The sequence below is a fragment of the Rhinolophus hipposideros genome, assembly GCF_964194185.1.
Source record: "Rhinolophus hipposideros genome assembly, chromosome: X".
Taxonomy (NCBI): Eukaryota; Metazoa; Chordata; class Mammalia; order Chiroptera; family Rhinolophidae; genus Rhinolophus; species Rhinolophus hipposideros.
Window position 1 is genome coordinate 5,559,349 of NC_138046.1, and position 23,972 is coordinate 5,583,320.

General features: G+C 39.4%; 1 protein-coding gene and 1 pseudogene across 2 annotated transcripts in view; one reads left to right on the forward strand and one right to left on the reverse strand.

Annotated features, from left to right (window-relative positions):
* Nucleotides 1-5,825: 5,825 nt before the first annotated feature.
* LOC308495262 (nicotinamide riboside kinase 1-like) lies at nt 5,826-6,892 on the reverse strand (annotated as a pseudogene). Its single transcript has 2 exons — nt 6,506-6,892; nt 5,826-6,014 (listed from the first exon to the last, which is right to left on the reverse strand). The product of its transcript is annotated as a nicotinamide riboside kinase 1-like (transcript).
* An 8,263-nt stretch (nt 6,893-15,155) lies between these two features.
* CLIC2 (chloride intracellular channel 2) overlaps nt 15,156-23,972 on the forward strand; it is a 28,813-nt gene continuing 19,996 nt past the window's right edge. The window contains exon 1 of the mRNA XM_081041943.1: nt 15,156-17,611. Coding sequence (XP_080898069.1) covers nt 17,555-17,611 — 57 coding nt within the window. The 5' untranslated portion in view covers nt 15,156-17,554. The remainder of the gene's footprint in view (nt 17,612-23,972) is intronic.

Consider the following 23,972-nt stretch of genomic DNA (forward strand, 5'->3'; position numbering starts at 1 on the left):
ACAAATAATACAAGAACTGTGTCTTACAAGTCAATGCTGTCCAACATTTAGTTATAACTTTGTTAATCATACTATTTTATATAGTCTATCCTTTTTTACACTCATGGCCATAGTTACTGGTTTCTTTGTTCACAATTCCTCTGTTGCATCTTACTTCTCTCCCTTATGTTCAGTTTACCTTTAATAGAAGAACATCTTTAAGCTGTTCTTTAAGTCAGGGTTTGTGTGTGGTCATCCCTCTCGATCTTTGTTCAAAAGAATATCTTTACTTCACCCTCATCTTTGAATAATAGTTGAGTTGGGTGTGACACTACTGCTAATTTCCCCTTTGGGTGCATTAGTGATATGAATTCAGTTTTATTGTGGATGGTGAGAAATCTGCTGTCAGTTTTTTATTACCCTGATAGTCCTGTGTCTCATCTTTCTAGCTTGCTTTTATGATCTCCCTTTTGTCTTTGTTGGCCTGCAGTTTTCCCATGATTTTGTTTTACTGATTCTCTGTAGCTTGTGCTTTCAGAATATGAGGAATCACATCTTTTAGCAAATCTGGAAAATTTCCAGCCAGTGTCCCTTTGAATATTGGTTTATACCTGCCTCCCTATTCTCCGATTCTGTCATTCCCACTATTTTTTGGTCCTTTGCATTCCCCCCCCACCCATTTTTCACAACCTTTCATACATTGCCTATCTGTCCTAGTTGCCTTCTGAATAATTTATTTAGCTCTGTCTTCCAGTTCACTAAAGCAGATAAATCTGCTTTTAAACCTATCCCCTGAGCTTTCGATGTTACTGGACATGTTGTTTTTCATTTCTAGAAGTTTCATTTGGTTCTTTTTAAAAAAACAGCCTCTTCTTTTATCCACAGAATCTTGGTCTTTCCTTATTTTTTCTAAGTATCCTAAACTTATTTTATATTCTCTGGTAGTTCAATTATCTGAGGTTCTTGGTGGTCTAATCCTGCTCATCATGCTGACAATCACATATTTTTTTCCTTATGTGTTTTATCATTTTGACTGTGAGTTTCGAGCAGAGCTTCATCTGTGGGACTTCTATGAGATCTGAACTAAGGATGTGTCTCCCAGAGAGGTTGTGTGTTTACTTCTGTCAGGAGACCTCAGGGTATCTCTGGGATGGTATATTTTTTTACATTAATTTGTGAGCTTGGGGTTTCCTGGACTAAACAAGAAGTATTAACTCCAACCCTAGATCAGGATGAGAATAGCCCTAGAGTTACAAATTATCAGGGGAAGCATTTTATTTTCTTCTACCAGAACCCATGAAGAGACCAAACTCCCTTGTCATCGCCCCATGGTGATGGGCCGATGTCCTTTCTAGTCCACCCTTTAATTGACTGTGTGGTCCTTGTGAGGAGGTATTAGGGCTTTTCTCCTCTCCCTGATGGTCAAGTCCTACTGCCTAACATAAACTCAGATGCCCATTGATCTGCTCTTCAGGCTCCTTTTTGTTTTCTGACACCTGAGAGCACTTTCCATGACAAATTCATCATGTGCATCAAAAGGGATATTTATTAAATTTTGTCCAGCCTTTTCAAGCACTTGGTAGCAGGAGGGTTTTCAGGTTACCTAGTGTGCACTATTTCCAGAAATGGAAATTACTTTCCCTTTTATAACTCACACAGCACTGAGAAGCTCCCACGTTTTCTGGAAGGTGGCCGAAATGATGGAGAACATTTTTCGTGACTATGTAGCCTCAGAGAAGGGTTAGACCTCTGGGACGCTAGACGCCCAATGACAGCCTAAGGTAATTGGGGGCCAGGGGTTGAAAGAGCCTTAATTGCCCAAAGCCACATGTCACAAGAAATTTCTGCAAGAGCTGTTATGAACTGGTTATGTTTGTGAGATGTTTCTGCCCTAGGATCAGGAGTGGAAAAACATGAAGACACTGTCATGATGGGAGTCCGACCCCAGGCAAATGGTAGTAAGACAAGATTGGTTTTAGTGCATGCATTGCCTGGGCCATATAGAAGAAGGTGCTGAAAGTTGCAGAATAGTTACTGGGCATACTCAAAATACAGTTAAACCTACAACTCCCTGAGGCACAGATAACTGATTCTGTGTACCCTTTGAAAGGAAATGTGTTAAGTTGATTGTTATGCTTTATTCATAAAATAAAAAAGGGATTAGGAATGATGCAAAACTTATATATGACACAACAGAAGTGATACAAGAATGGACACTGCTAAACTCCAGATACAGGTCTGCAATTGCCTCTTAGACTTCTCCACATTCATGTACTACATGCACCTCCAACTCAGCTACATCCAAGACTGAAAACAACTTCTCTCCAAGCTCCCTCACTTCTAATATTCCCTGTATGAGCAAGGTGTGTTCAGCTGGCCAAACCGATCATCTAGGAGTGACGCTTGATGCCTTCCTGTCTCTCACAATTAATCGGACACTAAGTCCAGTACACCCCACTTTCGAAATGCCTGTCAAATCTATCTGTTTCTCTCCTTGGCATTGCTGGGGAGCGGCAAGGCCCAGGTTCACGCTCCTCTTGGGAACATGAGAGGCCGCACCTCTTCTGCACCTTCCCCAAGCTTGTGGAACCATCCTGTCTGAAGGGACTCTTTTCCCCTTCGTATTTCTATACAACATTGTTTAATGCTTTGAATTCCTTTCAGGCTCCGGGTTTTAGAGTTCACCACAGAAAGAATTTCAGGCTATTTGTTTCCCTCCAGGCTGCAATTGGAATCTTGAGGGGAGCAGGGAGGGCAGGCATGTGCATTCTTGCAAACCCTCTCATGTGTTTCTGATGTGCAGCTCTGGTTGGGAGCCACTGCACAAAATGGTGAGCTATTCGAGTGCAAGAACTATGCCCTTCAACTTGTATTTATCAAAATACAACACAGGCCAATATCTGATATAGAATCAGTGCTCAGTAAATGTTCAGGCGAATAAGTGAATATAAGAACTGGAGAATGATAGAAATGGATGGTAGGGATCTTAGGAATTTCTTAGTACAATCCCTGTGTTGTTTTTTTGTTTGTTTGTTTGTTGTTTGTTTTCAGTTGTTTTGCTGTTGGGATGGATTGCGCCTTCTGGTGGCAACCACAGCCCACTAGTTATCCAGCTTCCCTAGGTGTTTTGTCGTGAAGAGGGATTTCAGTTCACCTAGATTGTTCTACTTCCAGAAACAGAAATTATTTCTTTTTCCTTTTCTTACTCCCATAGCACCAAGAAATTCCCACAGAATTCCCAGAAGAAGAACATGATGAAGGATACCACTTTCCCTACATACACTTTAGCAAATGAAGTACTAGACGTGGCCCTAAGACACCTCTTTCCTGGTATCTCCTAAGAACTCTTTTCTCGCATTGGTTATTGTCACCTGTTTTCTTCTGCAAGTTCCTTTCTGTTCGGGCTCAGTTTCCATTTTCTCTCTGCCTGGACTTGTTGAAAATGCAGGAGTCAATGTTTCCCAGCCTTCCACACACCAAATGTGTATGCACAGGTATGGGCCTGCATACACACACACAAACACACACACACTCCTGAAATCTTGAGGAACTTTCAAAAGGAACTTGAAAGGTGAATACTTTTATTAGTATCATTTCTTATGAAATACAACATTTTGGACATTTGGAGGTACTCTAACCACAGACTTTCTATCGCTGGAAAGGAGTAAGCAGTGCAGGGTGGGCAGGGACCCACAAAATAACTTATCTTCCACCATTTGCATTAGTCCTAACATGTCTACAAAATAAAAGAGGCAGCTTTGGTGAGGGTGAAAAAGTCCTGGACCCATAGTTCAAAAACCTGGGTTACAGGACTGGCTCTGTCACTTGCTACGTCTCAGTTTCCTCATCTGTAAAATCAGGGCAATAGTACCACTTCATATTAATATAACCTCTGCTGCAAAAGACTGGCTTCAGTACCCTGGCTCTGAGCTCCCACAGACCCCTTGTGCTCGACCAGTACTACAATTGTCTGTTGAGATGTCTGTCTGTCATGGTGGAAGGCGATCTCCTTGAGGGCAGAAATTGTAGCTGTCACCCCTGCTGTACACAACAGGGTAGTCAGTGAATGAAAAACATTGAAAAATTGCATATTTTTGTCCTCTGAAGTGTTTACATTTCCGAAACAATAATTCCTGTTTTACAATAATCAGTAGGCTACCAGGATAGTACAAATCTATTTTTATTGTATATAAATGTGATATATGGAAGTTCCAAGTTGATAGGCATTTGGTGATTCATTCACCATGTTACCTAACAGTTTGGGAAACTTGTTAGATTCTCATAGCAGGGAGTATTGCAGTAAATTTTTCTCACCTGCTTTTTCAGTTGATATATTCCTGGGACACGTGTTTTCTCAATAATAAGCCTTGACTGTGTGCACCTCCACTTTAAAGATTTGTTAAAAGACGTTTTCGTGTGCACTGACTCATATGCTTCTCACAACAACCCCATGAGATGGGCAGGGAAGGTACTGCTGCTACCAGTGGACAGATGAAGAAAACAGTGTTCAGAGACATGAATTGAGTCAGCACACATCTTAGCAAAAGCGAGTCTGTGGCAGAGCTGGGCCTAGAATGAAACCAAGTTTCTCATTCTCAGTCTGGAATGTTTCACACAATCCATTAGTTCAATCAAGTTGCTTTCTGTGATGCTGCCTCAATGACATTTTTGCATCTCATTCTAGTCCTGCTTCCCAACTGCCTCTCCCACTACTTGCCTCGGCATACTCTGTGTTCGACCAGAGCCTCTCTCTCCCTTCGCAGAACATGTCCCCTGGCAATTTCCTGCCTCGCGTCTTTGCATCTGTTCCCACCTCTTGGTGGGCACCCACAACCCCCCATCACTGCAAGTTGAATCCTTTGTGGGTCAGCCCTCCTAGATGAGCTCTCTCTGCCCTTGAACCCACAGAGCAGTCTATGCATTGTTCTATAGGCATTTCCATACTTGTTTCATTCCCTTTGCTCTTTTTTATTCCTCTTAAAACAACACAAATTTGTTCTCTTACTTCTAGAGGCCATTAGTCGTGGTGTTAGCAGGGTTGTTTCCTTCTGGAGACTCTAGTGGGGAATCCGTTTCCTTACATTTTTAGCTTCTGGAGGCTGCCTGCATTCCTGGGTTCATGACCCCTTCCTCACATCGCTCCACTGTCTTTGATCACGTCTCCTACCTACTTCTTCCCTCTAACTCCCTTTACTCTTAATTCCCTTGTTCTGTGCTCCCACAGTCCCCTGTGCTCAGTCAGGTTTTTTATTTCCTTACTGTAGGGGAATTGTTGATTTATTTAATGTGACTGCTACTCCTGGTAAATGCCATTATTTGCAGGAAGTGAGCACTGGTATGGGATGGTAACTAATATTTTTAAAAAATAGAAAAAGACCAGAGTACCTTGTATATAAGGTAAACATCTTAAGATACTTGATAGGTGTGTATACACACACATATATACATGTAGACATATATAGACACACACAGAGACACATACATATACACATATAGACACAGACACACAAATACGCACACAGTAAGCTGCATATATACTGGACTGTGATGTAAACCTAATTTCTTACTCTGGGTTCGATTCAGAAAAGATTGACAACCATTGGTTTAGAAGAACTGACTCACTGTGTTATATCTATATACTCCTTGGAATGAGAACAACTCATGAAGGTAAATTCCTGTCCATTTTCATGGATAAGTATTTACTGGGGAAAATCATGTGTGATCGAACAAACAAAACAATAGCTGTCATTGTACCAAAGTACGTATTATATAAGGCTCTTGAATTCCTTCGAGTTTCCCAGTTCAGCCCAGGAAGGATTCAGTGTGTTCCATTCTTATGCTGTTACTTACAGACATTTTTGCTTTGCTAGTTCTTCTTAGATCTTCACATACTTTGGATTCAGATTTTGTTCCATCTAGGTAAATGATTTCCCACTGTGATGTCCTCCATTTCTCCTCTGTGCTTTACATACGTGGGCCACGTGTGGCCATCAAAGCACCCTGGGGGGTCTGGAGGCTTGCATACCCTTGTGTTACTGGTGCAGGGGGCCTTGCCCCTCTCAGGATAAAAATCAGGAGAGTGGGCAAAACATTTTTGCAGAGAGAAAGGCTTATTAAATAGAAAGCTTGATGTACCAAGAGAACACACTCTGAAAGAGAATGGATGTGGCTCCCTGAGGCTTACAGGTACAGTGGTTTTATAGGCTCTTGGGGTTGGGGGCCACCCCTTCCTTTTTCCCTCCCCAAGGTATGTTAAGGTGGGTCCTACACTGCACCTGCACAGTGTACCTACATGTTACTTCATGGGCCGCCTGTCTCATTAGCTTCTTAAATATCCACCTAAGGGAGTGTTTTTTACTATGATAATGAGGACAAGTTGAGTATAGGAGAGCTCTTAATCTGCATGGGTGATTTTGGAAACTTTCCCTGGTCCACTTATCTCTCCTGTGATTATGGCTCTGTCAGTTCATTGTTTCTTATTGGCCAGGAGATGTGGCGGCAGGCTGTGTGACCACCATACTTATACTCCTCCTCCTCTTAACATTCTTCATACGGAATGGTCAGAAAGTAGCTGCTAGTCCATATAATGTCAAGGTGCTGATAATTAAAGAGAAGGAAATCCTCAATGATTAATATGGGAATTTCCTCAGCATTTTCCCAGTCTGTTGATACCAGAGGGTATCTGGGGCTTTCCATCCAGCAAGAAATTGTGGACATCATTTTCTCCATGTTAAGTGCTTCAAGTACATCATACTGCAGAAATCCATTTTTATGTCTCTATCTCAGACTCTGGCTTAAGGAAATCGTCCTGAGATATGACACTGCAGTTTGGGAGATGTTTCTGCAAATTCTTAGCCAGTGTTGTCTTCCCACCATTTGTCACACCACTGATTCCAATGACAAATGTTTTCATAATTAGCTTTGAAAATTACATCTTCCTAAATGTCCTGTGTCCAGGTTCTCTCTGGGGGGAGGTGCTGGGGAAAAGGGCCTGGTGAAGAGAAGGCTGTTGTTCCTTGGCTTCTCCTCAGTTTATCCAGAATATTCCAAATGTACTGCAATTGCTTAAGGTGCAGTTCCACTTTCATAAACAAGCTAGGCACCAGTTCAAGTCCTCCCAATCTAAGAGGCAGAAGTGACGGCCAAGCGCACACCTGTCACTAACCCGCCAACTCCGCAACTCCCAGCTCACCAAGCGACAGGCCCACAGCCCCTTCCCCCGCGCCCCTGCTCGGTCATCAGAGCAGCCCCGGTAGAAGTTGCCAAATCAGTTCCCTGCTGGGCTCCAGCTGGTTTCGCAGCCACTGTGCTCAGTTTTCAGTGTTGCAGGTCTGCTCTCCATGACAGCTCCTGGAGGACTGCGCAGTTGTCTGATTCATCTTCTTGTCTCCAATGGTCTGGAACACAGTAGTTGCGCCAAAAAACGTTGGATGAATGAGTGGATGGATGGATGGATGGATGAATGCTACCTAGCAGAACACCTTGGATATACCAGTTGCCAAATGATAATAGATTGAACTGAATCTTCACCCAAATCTCATTTGTTTTCATCCTATCCCAGTGGGGGCAAAGGGTGTCCTTCAGTCTGCCTCAAGTTATCATTTCCACTCATGCTCTGAATTCCATCCCAGCCTGCCTCCCCAGGAGCCTCACTCCATCCATTAACTTCTCTCTCCAGAATATCTAGTTGCTCTGCTCCCATTTCTCTGACTGTCTCCTTTCCCTGCAGTAACAAACATGTTCAGGTCTCCCCTCCCATTCTAAAAATAAATATCTTCAACTTCGTGTTTCTCCTCCTCCTTTTCCTTTACTTTGCAGTATCAAGCTGAGCCTCATTGTAGAGTAATGCAGCTTGCCTCTTTTGGGGGACTCTTCAATGTCAATATCCTTAGATATTTTTCTCTTGGGTTCATCAGATTACTCACAGAAGACTCTTGCGGCTGCCAGAATTGTAAGGTCAGAGACGGAGAAGTCTGGGGGCTTACAGTTTTCAAGATACATACCATCCACTTAACTCCTCTATTTTCAATATGATGATCCAGCCGTCCACTGGGTTTGGGAACTCCCAGTCCAAAGTCCATCTGCTTTACCCTCTCCAGGTAATAATTCTTCTGACTTCTGTCAGGTCAGGGAAAGGCTAGCTACTCAGTAAGGTCAGGCATTGACTGCAGGAGGGTATTTGGAAATTAAACTACTTCTTAAACAGTTTTCAAACAACCATCATTATGTTGGTGCCCATCCCCTTCACTTGCACTTCTAGAGTTACCATTTACATCCTTTGAAGATTCTTCTGGGGTGGGGGTTGGGGTAGTAAATCAGAATGGTTTTTGGCTTTTCCTCCTTAGGGCTTAGGATTCCCAGTCTGTGGCCTTCTTGGGTCTGCTAAGTCAATCACTATTCATCCATCTGCTTTTCAGCATTCAACATTTAGTTGTTTCCTTTCCTGCCTTTCCAATCTTTCCAAATATCATTTTATAGTAGTTTCCCTGGGGTTTGGGGAGGTAGTAAAGTCAAATATGGAAGTATGTTTTCCACCTTCACTAAACAGCATGGTGGGCATGGTGGTCTGCCTGCCTCTGCACTTTTGTTACCAAGCCACTCTCCCTAAAATACTCCAGACTCAAATGGTCTCATTAGGCTCTCTGATCCATTCTGTGACCATTCTGCCCTTTCAGCTCTCAGCCCTCCAGACCATGCACTCTAAACCAACTTCCTATCTATAAACCCTCACACCATGCTTGAAGTTCAGATGCTTGCCAATTGTCATTTGAAATTGACAGTGTGCCTAGTATGCAGGCTACATCAGACAGTAAATCTACAGAGATAATTTGCAATGTGGTCCTTACTCAGATAGCTACCATACAAATGTGTCCGGTGCAAAGTCAGGTTGGGGGTTGGGGATCCAATGCAGATGTGTCAGGTGTGCATTGGAATTCACATTTCCGGTTCTATCCTGGGAGGGACCTGTAATTCACGTGACCTCTTATTTGTAGTAGGGATCTTCCTGCAACATTTACTTAACTCAAATATGTAAAATCAGCATGGTTCTTTGGTGTTGTGTGATCATGTATATACAAGACTGTTGTTATTCCCCAAAAGCACAGTGATGGTCCATTTTCAAACACCAAATTTCCAAGCCTTTTTGGTCCAAATGTTACATGCAAACTGACTTAGCTGTTTTTTTTCAATTGTCTTATTTTCTTTACAGTTTTAAGAGTGATAACAAGAACTCTTCAGAGTGTAATCTCATTCTCAGTCATTCAGCTTTGGGAGAATGCACTTTAGGCTGAAGTATGCCTTACTGATGTTTTGGGGTGAGATTTAAGGACACAGTTTGGGGGTAGATTTTTGTTTTGCATTTTGGGGGGCATGGGGACAGTTGTCACTATGAGTTAAGTGCCTCAAAATGGGTGGGACCTTTGGGGTATGCTTTTCTACTTCTATTTCAACAATGTGGAAGCAATAGGTAAGGAACTACAGGGTAGTAATTTGAGACAGATTGAGCCACTGTTCCTGCATTCTCACTTGGCTGCCAGGAAGGGTCCTTTGGAGTCCTAAAAGCCTAGTACCATTTATTGCAAAACTGGTAAGGGTGCGTGCTCCATGGGCTTCTGCTTGTTCTGGTACCCTCTTCTCAACAGGGTGCAGGCCTGGCTGGCTGCCTGCCTCACTGTCTTATGACAGGAATGTTTAGGAATTCTGTAATGTGAATGGTGATACTATTTGGATTTGAGCTTAAGAAAAATGCTCCTTAGGCCTCTGGTCTAAATGCCTTGCATTCAGGAGATGGGGGCAGGGATTGCCAGGGAGCCAGGTATTGAGTATACAAGCAGTATTAATTAGAATTCTCCAGAGAAACAAATCAAACAGAATCAATTCTCTCTCTCTCTCTCTCTCTCTCTCTCTCTCTCTCTCTCTCTCTCAGTGGGAAGTGGCTGGTTCATGGGAATGAGGGAACTTTTTGGGGTAATATAAATGTTCAAAAACTGGATTGCTATGATGGTTACACGACATTGTAAATATACTAATCATCATTGAATTGTATATTTAAAGCAGATTAATTTTATGGTATACAAATAAAAAGCATTAGTAACAAGAAGGCAGTTCTGGGAGCTCATGAACCCAGTTCCCCACCACCGACAACATCCCCCCCCCATGGTGGTGGTGCTCCAGGACTGAGGAAAGCTGAACACAGAGGGAATACTCACTATGCCGGTGGGTACACGGCCCTTTCCATGAGCAAGGGATGCTACCCTACCCACATCCTGGAAGTGGGAGCAGCGCCAATTAAGAGAAAATAAAAATTTGTGTTACGGCACCATCTACTGGGAAATCAAAGGAAAGGCCTCTAGTTACCAACCTGCTGAATTGCTAAAATCAAAATGGTACCTCAATAAGAAAAGTGTTCACTGCTTGAAATGTGATAATAAAGAAACAACCCATCAACCTCCATGAACAACTATAGCAACAAGGTAATATAGAAAGGAAATGTCAATTCTCCAGGGACCAAACTCAAAGTCATGGAAGATTGTGATCTAAATGACAGAGAATTCAAAATAGCAGTCATGAAAAAACTCAGTGAGATACAAGAAAACTCAGAAAGGCAGTTCAATAAGCTCAGGAATAAAAAATAATGAACCGAAGGAGTACATTACCAGAGATTGAAACTCTAAAAAAGAATGAAACACATGTTATGGAGATGAAGAACTCAATAAATAAGCTTAAAAATGCATTATAAAGCATTGGGAATAGAGCAGACTATATGGAAGAGAGAATTAGCAAGTTCAAAGATAGAAATCTAGAAATGATTCAGATGCAAAAGGAGAGAGAACTAATTTTTTTTAAAACAAAGAACTCTATGAGAACTATCTGAATCCTTTACAAAGGGCAACACAAGGATAATGGGTATCCCAGAAGGAGAAGAGAAGAAGACGGGAATAGAGTCTCTATTCAAAGAAATAATTGAAGAGATCTACCCAAACTTAGGGAAGGAACTGGACATTTAAGTACAAGAAGCTAGCAAAACACCTAATTATCTCAGCACAAAAGACCTTTTCCAAGACACATTATATTAAAACTGTCAAAGTTAATGATAAAGAAAGAATTCTCAAGGGATCTAGGGATAAAAAAGAAAGAAAGAAAAAAGACAGTAACGTAAAAAAACAAATCAGGTTTCTCAGCAGATACCTGACAGGCTAGGAAAGCATGGAATAATATATTCAAAGTATTGAAAGAAATAAAATACCAACCAAGAACAATATGTACAGCAAAGTTATCCTTTAGATATGAAGGATAAATAAAGGCTTTTCCAGACAAACAAAAGCTGAGGGAATGTACCACCAGAAGACTTTCATTACAAGAAATGTTGAAAGGCGCTCTTCTACATGAAACAAAAAGACAAAAGTACAAAATTTTTGAATAAGCTGACAAACAGGCAGAAGCAGAAAATTGCAATTCCATTTAAAATCGTGTGTGAAGCACTTAATTATAACATAAAAGTTAAAGGAAAAAATTAAAAATAACAATAGCTACTTCAGTTTGGTAATGAATACATAAAATAAAAAGGGATAATTTGTGATAATAGAAACATAAAAAGGGAAGATGAAAAAGATGGAAATTGTACAGGCAAATGAAGATAAAATGCTATCAGAAGAAAAAGGATTATTTTATCTCAGACATTTTATTACAAACTTCATGGTAAACACAAAACAAAAATCCAGAGCTGAGACACAAAACATTAAAAAAAGAGGAAACAGAGAAAAAATGTAGAAAACAACCAAACTAAAATAACAGACAGAAACACGGGGAAGAAACAATGGAGATACATAGCAATTGGAAAACAGGTGATAAAATGGCTGTAGTAAGTCCTCATGTATCAATAGTCACCCTAAATGTAAATGGACTGAACTCATCAATCTAAAGGCAGAGTAGCTAAATGGGTAAGACCCAACTATATTCTGAAGTCCAATCTCACTCCAAAGACAAACATAGGCTCAAACTGAAGGGGTGGAACATGACACTCAGAGCAAATGGTATTTAGAGAAAATCTGGTATAGCCATAGTTATATCAGACAGACTTCAGGACAAAAAAGCAAACAAGAGACAAAATGAACATTTTATAATGATAAAGGAGACAATCTATCAAAAAGATATAACACTTATTTATGTATATGCACTCAACTTGGGAGCACCAAAACATGTAAAGAAATTATTAAAAGACCTTAAAGGGAAAATACACATCAGCACAACAATAGAAGGATACTTTAAAACCCCACTTACACCAGTGGATAGCTTATCCAAACATAAAATCAATAAGGAAACATCAGCCTTAAATGACACATTAGGCCAATAGAAATAACAGATATTTACAGAATTTTTCTTCCCAAAGTGACAGAATGCACATTCTTCTCAAGTGTACATGGAACATTCTCAAGAATAGACCATATGTTGGGACACAAAACGAGTCTCAATAAATTTAACAAGATTCAAGTTAAATCATGTATTTTTCCCAATGGATGAATCAGTGGATGAATATATATCAGTGAATGAATATATCGTATCAGTGGATTAATATATAAAGAAAAAATTATATGTATGTATATATGTGTTTGTGTGTGTGTGTATATATATATGTATGTATATTCCAGCCATAAAATAAGAATAGTCTGCTATTTGCAAGAGCATAGATGGACCTTGAGCGCATTATGCTGTGTGAAATAAATCAAAGACAAATACTGTGTGATCTCACTACTATGTGGAATCTAAAAAAGCCAAACTCATAGAAACAGAAAGGAGAATGGTGGTTACCAGGGGCTGGGGGTGGGGGAAATGGGAAGATGTTGGTCAAAGTGTACAAACTTCCAGTTATAAGATGAATCAGTTCTGGGGATCTAATATACAACATGGTGACTATAGTTAACAATACTGGATTATATATTTGAAAAGTTCCAAGATAGTACTCGTATATCTTAAACATTCTCACAACAAAATGGTAATTTTGTGAAGTAATGGAGGTGGTGACTAACATCACATTGTCCACCTTAAATGTGCACAGTGTTATATGTCGATTTTATATCAATAAAGCTGGAAAAAAATAAAACAATACACTTCTAAATAACCCAGGCATCTTTAGGAAAATTTTAAAATATTTTAAACTGTGAAAATGAAAATATAATATATCAAAATTTGGAATTGCAGGTAGAACAGTTTTAATTAGAGCAGAAATCAATTAAATTGAAAAGAGGAAAACAATAGACGAAGTCAGTGAAACCAAAATCTGATTTTTTGAATAGATCAATAAAATTGAAAACCTCTAGCCAGGCTAACCAAGGAAGAAAGACAGAGGAGAGGAGACACAAGTTGTCAATATGAGGACTAAAACAAGATCTATCACTACTGGCCCACATACATTAATTAAATGTTAAATTAAATACATTAATTTAAATGTTAAATTAAATGTTAAATTAAATACATTAATTAAATACATTAAAATAATAATAAATGGAATACTACAAACAATCTATTCCTGTACATTTGATAACTTAGATGATATGGACCTATTCCTTAAATGCTTAAACTGAAAAACTAACTTAAGGAAAAAAAGATAACCTGAATAGTTTAACATCTCCTGAAGAAATTGAATTTGTAGTTAAAACTTTTCAAAAAACTCCAGGCTAGATGGTTTCACTTAAGAATTCTACCAAAACATGTAAGTAAGACATAATACCAGTTTCACACAATCTCTTTCAGAAAACAGAAGACAGAACACTGTCCTACTCATTTTGTGAGGCCAGCATTATCCTAATATCAAAACCAGGCAAAGATGTTACCAAACAAACAAACAACAAAACAAAACTCGACAGACCAATATCTCTCACAAACATAGATGCAAAGGTTCTTACAATTACAAACTTCTGCTCTGCAAAAGACACAGTTAAGATAAGAAAAGACAAGCCACAGAACAGGAGAAAATATTTCCAAAAGACACATTTGCTAAAAGACTGTTATACAAGATATACAAGGAGGTTTTAAACTCAACAATATGAAAACAAACAACTTGATTAAAAGATGGACTGGACTTTGTGACTTGCTTCCAAAGAATAGAGTATCTACGGAAATGGTAACTTTACATAAAGAAACCCAACAGACATGACATTGTTCATATGATGAAGGTTAACCTCATCAGTGATAACTTATGTTGATAGCATATATCACTGATACAATGTGATGAGAAGGGCACTTCATCTTTGTAATATTCTTCCTTCCCCAAACCAATAACTCCAGTCTAATCATGATAAAAACATCAGACAAACTCAAATAGAGGAGCATTCTACAAAATATCTGGCCAATGCTTCAAAACTTCCAATATCATGAGAATCAAGGAAAGAGTGAGAACCGTCACAGATGAGAGGAGACTATAGAGAAATGGTGACTAAATGTGATGTCATTTCTTGGAGGAGATCCTGGAACAGAAAAGGGAGTGACCTCCAAGTCTGGAATTTAGTTAATAGTAATGTAATAATGTGGGTTTCTTAGTTGTTTTTCAAATGTACCATGGTAATGTAAGATGTTAATGGTAAGAAAAACTGAGTGAGGAGAATGTGATAACTCTCTGTACTGTCTTTGCAACTTTTCTGTAAGTTTGAAGTTATTCCAAAATAAAATTTAAAAAAAAACCCAATTGTATTTCTACATACCAGTGTGACCATTCCAAAACTAAAAATTAATGAAACATTTTTATTCTTAATAACATCAAAAAATAAAATGCCTAGGAATACATTTATCAAAAGGGGTATAAGACTTGTACAGTGAAAACCACAAAATATTATTGAGGAAAAATAAAGATCTAAATAAAAGGATAGACATTTCGTGTTCATAGATTTTAAGATGTGATATAGTTAAGATGATGTATATATTCAACACATCCTTTATCAAAATTCCAACTGTTTTTTTTGTTTTGTTTTTTTTGCAGAAATTTACAAGCTGATCCTAAAATTTACCTGGAAATGCAAAGATCCCCAAATCGCCAAAGCAATATTGAAAAGTAAGAAAAAAGGGGAAGGACTGTCACTTTGATTTTAAAACCTACTATAAAGCAGTTGTCAAGTAGGGTACCAGTAAGGGTAAACATGTAGATCAATGAAACAGAACAGAGAATCCAGAAGTTAACCCTTTTGTTGATGGTCAATTTATTATTGACAAAGATGCCCAGGGCATCCATTCGGGGAAAGGATAGTCTTCAACAATTGGTGCTGGGACAATTGGCTAGACACATGCAACAAAGATTAATTTAGACACTTACCTCATGCTATACCCAAAAATTAACTCAAAATTAATCAGAGACATAAATGTAAGATATAAAAATTATTTAAATTTTAGAAGAAAATATTGGAAAAGTCTTTATGACCTTGGGTTAGGTAAAGAGTTCTTAAATATAACACCAAAAAACACAATCCATAAAAGAAAAAAATGATAAATTGGACCTTATAAAAAATCAAAACATTTGGCCTGCAAAAAACAGTATTAAGAAAATTAAAAGACAAACCATAGACTGGGAGAAAATGTTTGTAACTCACATACCTGATAAGGATCTAGTATTTAGAAGAACTCTTACAATTCAAAAGCAAAAATACAAACAACTCAATTTACTTATGTATTTTCTCTTTGCCAACAATTTATTTAGCAGTTTTACTAATAATCCTTGAAGTAAACACTTAAAATGAATCAGTTCTATGCTACGTAAAATATATCTCAATACAAACTTTTAAAAACACCCTGGAAAGCAGAGGGAAAAAGGAAAGTTCATCTCTTAGACAGTTTATTAGGGGTCATACAGAGCTCATTGGGCTGTTGTATGTTGTTGTGTGTTGTTGCTGTGGTGATAGTAGGAGTGGTGGTTTTCCCAGGAGGGCTGAGGGGCAAGCAATGATTTGGGTCTTTTAAAATAAGAAGTAAAAAGTCAATAAAATAGAACGTTGCTGGCTTGAACTTTGGAGTAGCAGTGGAGGCGGCAAACAGAAGTTGGATAGGTTTAAAAACTATTCAGGATGCAGAAGTGACCAGAGTTTGCACCCATTAGTACAGGGAATGGGGAAGTGAGGATGCGTGGGACCCAGCGGGCTTAGAGGTGAATTCCTGTTGTCCTCCCAAACTCACTGTCCCCCGTGCTGCTGATCCCAGTGAGTGGATCAGCATCCTGGCCCGGAGTAAGCTCCATTGATTGACTTTGGAGGGAAAGGATGAATGAACAGAGGAAAAACATGACCAAAGCATTCCCAGGTCCTGCCAAACAGCCAGTCCTAAAGTCACACTCCGGGCTGGCTCAGCAGGTGTCTCCCAGAATTTCCCTCTCACTTTCTGCCATGTGGGAAGTCATCAGGCCCCACGTCCTGCAGAACGCCCACCTTCATGTCAGCCACTCCTTGCCTAGAACCTGCAGGTGTGGCACAGGCGGGGTTTTGCCAAGAGCCTCTTACCCTGTACATTCTGTACATGAGGTCAGGGGCAGGTACATGTACAGCCCATATGAGCACGGGGGACAGCTGGTGTTGTAGAAAGAGGTACCCACAGGTACCCAACTAGTGGACCTGTGTGCACTTTGGCTCCAATGAGAAAGACTTTTCCCACGAAACAGGTTTGTTAATCTGGGCCCCCCTCCCGCTTCCTGGCAGCAGAAAATACAGCTAAGCTGCCAGAAAGACTGCAGTCACCCGGTGATCAGCTTGGATATTTCACTGCTGTTCCCAGGGTTGACAAGCAGAGAAACACAACTGCCTGTGGTTCCTAACGCAGATGCCAAAACACGGAAGTGATCCGTGCCAGTCCACACTTCCCAGAAATACTAAAGAATGAGGTGGGGCACCCAAAAGACGGCCCCGGACTCGACCAACCCAGCAAACATTCCCTGGTTAAGAGAAGTGAAATTTGCAGCACTGAAGGGAAATCTCGCTGTGTAAGCAACAGAATTGGGGGAGGAGAAATTTGATGAAGACTCTTTCTAAACCCCCTTTTAGTCAGTATCATTAGATAAACATCCTTTTCAATGATAAAACCCAAGTCATTTCTGGCCCTTTTCCTGGAAGAGCTTTTTGTTGCTGTCAGGTTACAGGAACAGCAGTAAGGGGCCATATTCTGGGCATGAAGCCCAGGACTCAAAGGGAGGCTCTAGAGAACATCTGGTGTGCTTGATATATAGGAGCCAGAACTGCATGTGTGTGTTTGTGTGCGTGTGTTTCTCCTGTGCTGACTCATGGCATTGAAACCTCTGTGGGAACACCCCCACCCTTCTAGCCAGCCAGTCTACACACACCCCTTTGGCTCCTCCTTGATTCAAATGATAGGTCAAAAGGAAGAAGGAAAACAAATTCAAGAGTTGTTCTCAAGCATCTAGAATTCTCTGCATCCAATCTCCTGGGAAGAAAAGTTGACCTCAGCCCTGACTCAGTTCACTACAAACTGGACGGTCCTCTGAAAGCACCAACTTTGAGTCTTTGGATAAAACTGGAAGAAACAAGCCCATAAGGACTGTGGACTGTGCCAGAGGCGGGGGCTGACAACTGGCAGTGAAAACAGAAAGATGGCAGGCCCGAGGCCCAGCATTCAAGCAGACCCTGAGATTGAGCTTTTCGTGAAGGTAAGTTTTCTAGGTACAATAACAGGATACAGAATGTATTATTTCTTGACACTGGACCTCAGGTTCTAAAATAAGTCAATATTTGGGCTAGAAATAGGAAATAATTTTGTAATTATATTGCTATTCTGAGTCATTGAAGGACGTCTGGGTGTTTGGTTGCTCTCAGATAACAATAGGAAAACATCTCATCTGGAAAAGGCAAGGACATATGGTGGAAAGAACACTCGACTGGTTGGTAGTCAGAGTAACTCAATTGTATTCTTAGTGGCTTCTAAGCAAATCCCTCCCTCCCTCTGGACCTTTGTTTCTCCATCTATACAATGAAGGAGGCTGACAAAATGATCCTTAATGCTTCCCAGCTCTCCCAATCTGTGTTATTTTGAGGGAGGTTTGGGAAGGCCTGAATGGGAGGAGGAAATGTCCACTAATAGCCTGGGAGCCCCATTACCACACGTAGCCCAGATAGGGCTTTCTAAAATTCTCCCTAATGGGCAATCATCAGAGCAGGGTCGTGTGGACAGTATGGGAGAAAAGGCCAGGATTCTGGCTTTTATATGAATAGGAGAGCATCTTAGAATGGTGTGCTTCCTCTTTATGATCTACCCTGGTGTTTTGTTTTGTTTTAACTTTTGAAAAAAGCCCTGTGGAAAACCCCTAAAGCAGGAGCAAGGAACATGTGTTTCTAAATGAGCTCATCAAGAAAAATAAATAATTGTGTATGGGTTATTCCAAGCAGGAATTACATCGTTTCCTAAATCCTTGCTTATATTAAGTATTTTGTCTCTATATGTTCATTGACTATTGATTGGAAGTATCCGGGATGATAATAATAATAATAATAAACTATTATATCATTCCTAGGCCTTTTTAAAACAACTGACATATATTTTCTTGTTGAGTCCTAACAACTTAGGTGGTATAGTATTAGTAGCAGCATCAGTAGTAATAGTATTATATTGTGGTAGTACACATCATTGCAGTGATACCACCCTCATCATTTCTAGATACATAAGCTAAGGCAATAAAGTTTAAGGAACTTGCCTCCTAAACTATACAGCTTCTTGATGACATACAAAAATATAAAATTAGGTATGCTTAGCAAATGTTAGCTTAAACATCAGTTAGCCAAAGTAATATTTTTACAATCATTTTCAAATATTTAACAACTGGTCATATATATACACCAAGGACATAATCAACCTGCATTTTCAAAATTATACGACAGCGACCCTTGAATTCCTGCATAGCAAAGTAATCTCAGTGTTTGCTGGACTTCAGGGCATGAGAGCTACTTGTCCTATCTCTGGATTCTGGCAAAAATGTGCAGCTCAGACATGACATAAATACACCCTAATTTTCTAACTGGTCATTTATATCTACCAATTACAAACCAGAGGTAATGTCTCTTCATAGGGTAGCTAAAGTGTTTCTTTTGCCTAAACTGTTTATTCAATCTAACCACACTCCTCCAACCAGTGCGTGCCATCGATCTGTGTGTTTATCTTTATAGACTCTCCATATCTGGGTTGTAATCTAGACAGAAGTTAGAAAATCATACATTGGATGAGCAAATGTTGAATTAAATAATAACTTTCTGGTTAAAATAACTAATCAATTATTGAGTATTTACCGTATGGCAGGCATTGTGCTAAGTAGTTTATTAACCATATTTTATGGATACAAAAACTAAAACAAAGAGGAGCTAAGTAACTTTGTCCAAGGTCACACAGCTAGTGAATGACGGGGTTAGGATTCCAATCCTTTAAAATAGTTGTATCTAATCTTATTCAATTGTTTTTCAATTTGGCAAGCTTTTTAGTAAAATTTTCCAGAATCTCATCACTTGGAATATTTTAGATGCAAGCTTACCCAATGACATTAATACAAATTAAACATTTTCTGGAATAATCTTGAGTACCACCTGGTCTAGGTTTTTGTTTTGCTTTGCTTTGAGATGTTCCACAGATCTCCAGAAGTTTAATAGAAGATAGTGGGGAGGGGGCACAAGAATTGAGAGGGATGAAAAATGTTGATGAGTAATTTTTAAAAGCACTGCTCTTTACCAATGGTATCCCCTTTATAGATAATGTGGCATCTTTCTAAAGATTAAATGAGTCTGTGATTTTCCCAGATACCTCTGGCTGTGGCTTAAAAACCCTACCACAACTTCTTCCCCGTACCACCGATGTGATTCCTATAAGGGATGAAGCTCTCTCCTCTCACCATTAAGAATTTATAGCACACCACCTATGTGTTCCATATAGTCACTCAAAACATTGCCTTTCAGTTCTGAATGATTTGGGCAAGATTTATATTCAGGAACTAAGAACAAAGGATTTCTAACATACATTTTATTTTATCTAAGTACACAGTTTATCTTATTGATGTGTCGTTCTTTGTTAAACTCTACCAAACACTAAAATTAAGTTTTAGTAGATTTGTACATAAACTTATAGCATCAAACATTTGGGCCAAAATTTTGAATATAATATTTTGTCAAAAACATTTTATCTATGTGGGAAAGAATAAAGAAATCACACTTCTTGAATGTGCAGACAATGTTCAAACTCATAGAACTATCATAAATACTACCATAAAGACTGATTTAAAAAAAAATCCAACAAAGCCATTAGGTGGGAGAAAGCAGTGTTTAAGAGTATGGGTTCTGGAATAGACAGTTCAGGACTTGCTATGTGAAAAGAGTACATATGCCTTCCGCTCTTGTCTAGCTGAGTGTACTTGAGCAAGTCGGCTTTTTTAAGCCTCAATTTCCTCATCTGTAAAACAAGAATCATCACAGAATCTACCTAGCAGGATTGTCTTCATTGCGAGGAATAAATGAAACAAAGCTGTAAAACACAATAGTTGTTAAAAGCTAACACTCAATGAATCTCAGATACTGTGACTATTCCTATTTTTCATGTTTAGAAACTTAAATCACAAACACAAAGAGAAATAAGTTGTTTGGGTGAATGACTGCATCCTGTCTTTGACAGCTAAAGACACTTAAAAGGCAGGTAATTTATCAATTAGGCTAGGAAATTTGCATCCTAAATTTTTATGTGATGGCACTTTAAATCAGTATATTATAAACAGAAAAAAAACTACAGTTTTCCTGTAAAACTTTACTGCATTTCCCCCACACCTCACTGTTTTGCCTTCCTTTTGCCAAAGGCGATCCACCCTTCCTGCTGTATCTATTATCAGAGTCCATTTTTCTTCCTGCCTCCCACCCCAATCATGTTTCCACTCACTAACCCCAGTTCTGATTGCATCCTTAGTCTGACTTCTGTTACAAAAGAAATGCAGCTGCCAAGGTTGGTTGCCTCTTCCAATCCCTGTTCACTCCCTGACACCACAAAAGAACAACAATAAACATTATTTCCTCTGTCACACCCACTGCCAGAGAAAGGAAAATGTACCTAAAAATTAGAATTATGCCCATAGCTTCTGGGACCTTAATATTACTACAAATGACAGATCAGAGCAGCTATTAGAGGAAGTACCTTTATTTCCTTCCACAGAAGGAAGCAAAAGAGGTTCAAGAGATGAGAGATGCTGATGGCTTGGACTTGGAAAGCTAGCACCTAACAGACTCGAATGGATAGTCAGCATCGAATAAACATTAAATGAATGAATGAATGGCATAATAGCCATGGCAAATGAGAAAATTGAACTTATTTGGAGATATTTATAAGTAAAATTGACAAGAAATATTAGTTGGAGTCAATATTGGAAGTGAAGCAAAAGGATTATTCCCAAGTTTCTAGTTTGGTCAGCTGGGTGGATGGTGTCTTGTCTGCTCTGGCTGCCATAACAAAATACCACAGACTGAGTGGCTTAAACAGCAGACATTTATCTCTCATCGTTCTAGAGGCTGCAAGTCCAAGATTACGGTGCCAGCATGGTTGGTTGCTGGTGAGAACTCTCTTCCTGGGTTATAGATGGCTGCCTTCTCACTGCATTTTTGAATGGGAGGTGCACGGTGGGGGCAGGGAGAGCACTTTGGTGTCTTCTTATTAGGGCATAATCTATCAGGAGAACACCATCTTCATGACCTTATCCAAACGTTATTACTTCCCGAAGGCCTCACCTCCAAATACCATAACATTGGATGTTAGGGTTTCAACATATGAATTTCGGAAGAAACACAATTCAGTCCATACCAAAGTGGCAGTGACATTCACAGGATTAGGAGCCCTAAAGAAAAGGTAAGTCGGTGTGTAGAATAAAGAAAAGGGAAGGCATTTAGTTTGGGACATGTTTAGATTGAGGTATCTAAAACCTGGATCTCCCCTGAGGACACTATATCAGCTATAACCCTCTCAAGATATGGCTGCCTTTTCATCCTCCTCCCACTGAGCCTGGAGGTGGGGTAGGTGTCCTTCAGGTATCCTTGCTCCTCATCCCCATTTCCAGACCATTCTAATGTCTCCATCCAGAGAAACACCTAAGTTGAGTCTCACTAACTCAGTCTAAGGCACCAACTACCCCTTCTTATCATAGTAGTCTTCCAAACCCCAGGTCACTCTCCCTTATTTATTGAGGATTTTAACTCCTGGTTCATTCGTACTCTCATCAACATTATTCCTATCATAATTCTTGGTGATTTTAATATCTACACAGATGACCTTTGCAAAACTCTGACTTCTCAGATCTTTGACTTCCTCTTCTTTAGTGATCTTGTCCTTCACCATCTCTCAGGAACCCCCTTCCATGTTCATGCCCTGCCCTTTGCCACTGCAGTGTCTGCAACACCTTAAAAATATCATTTATTTGAAGGACTTATTTTTTTTATTCTGCTTTTTGAACTTTTCTATTTCAATACATTTTATTGTAGCATAATTTACATAAAATAAGATGCACCCATTATACATGCATCCAATGACTTTTGACAAATATATACACACATGCAACCACCACCCCAATCAAAATATACCAGGGGCGCCAAAAAACTGTATACAAGTGGATGCTTCCGTCACTGTTGCTCAAGCAGCAGTTCGCCGTAATCAGAAGTCCCTGGACGCTGATGGGAACCACTCTGAGCACCTCTTGTCATTGCAGAAGTCACATGTGACTTGTATTCATCTTTTGTGATCGGTATATTCTGAGTATTACAATTTTAATACAGTTCTCCTTTCTTAAAATCTGTATACATTTTTTTGGCACCCTCTATAGCATATTCCCATCACCTCGTAAAGTTCCCTTGTGTCTCTGCAGTCAATCAGTGCAGTCTTCCCGACCTTACCCCACTGCTCCCTTGCTAGGCAATCACTGATCTGGTTTCTGTCAGGATAGACTGCTTTATATTTTCTATAGATTGAATCATGCAGTATGTGCTTATTTTTTGGTCTGGCTTCTTTCATTCAGCATAGTTATTTTGAGATTTGCCCATACTGTGTGCATCAATAACTCATTCCTTTCTATTGCTGAAGTATTCCCTTATCGGGATGCACCGTATTTGTTTATCCATTCATCAAATGAGGTACACCTGGGTTGCTTCCAGGTTTAGGTTATTGTGAATAAAGTTGCTATAAACACTCATGGATAAGTCTTCCCATGGCCATATGCTTTCATTTCTCTTGGGTAAATACCTAGGATTAAAACTGCTGGATCATATGGTAGATAACATTTTTAACTTTGACAAACTCTTTATTAAACAGTTGCACTATTTTACACTCCCAACAAGAGTCTATCAGTTGTTCCACATTTCTGCCAATACAGGGTATGGTCAGTCTTTTTTTAATTCCAGCTATTCTAATGTGTGTGTAGTGGTAATTCATTGTGGTTTTAATTTGCATTTTTCTGATGATCAATGATGTTGAGCATCTTTTCATGTCTGGATTTACCATCTGCATATCTTTTGTAAGTGTTTAAATCTCTTCCTTATTTTTAAGTTGGGTAGTTTGTTACTGAGTTGTAAGAGTTATTTATTCATATATTGTTATATTTTGGATGTAAGACATTTTTCATTTTCTTGACAGTTCTTTGGAAAAGCAGATTTTAGCTTTGATGTAGCCCAGTTCATTGAATTTTTTCTTGTCTCTCCCTCACTCTCTGGATTCCAGCCACGTTGACTTTCGTTCAGTTCCTTATACATGCCACACTCCCACATGCTGCAAGACCTTTGGGTATGCAGTTCCCTCTGTATAGAATGCCCTCTTCATGCCCATTCGCCTAGTTAACTCTTACTTGTCCTCTGAACTCTGTTCACATGCTACATCCTTAGGAAAGCCCTCCCTGACAGACCCCATAGAAACTGCATTTTTCTGTTATACACTCTCATAACATGCATGTCCTTTCTTCAAAGAATTTATCTCAGTTTAAAAGTCAGATGTAATATTAGGGACAATTTATTCAT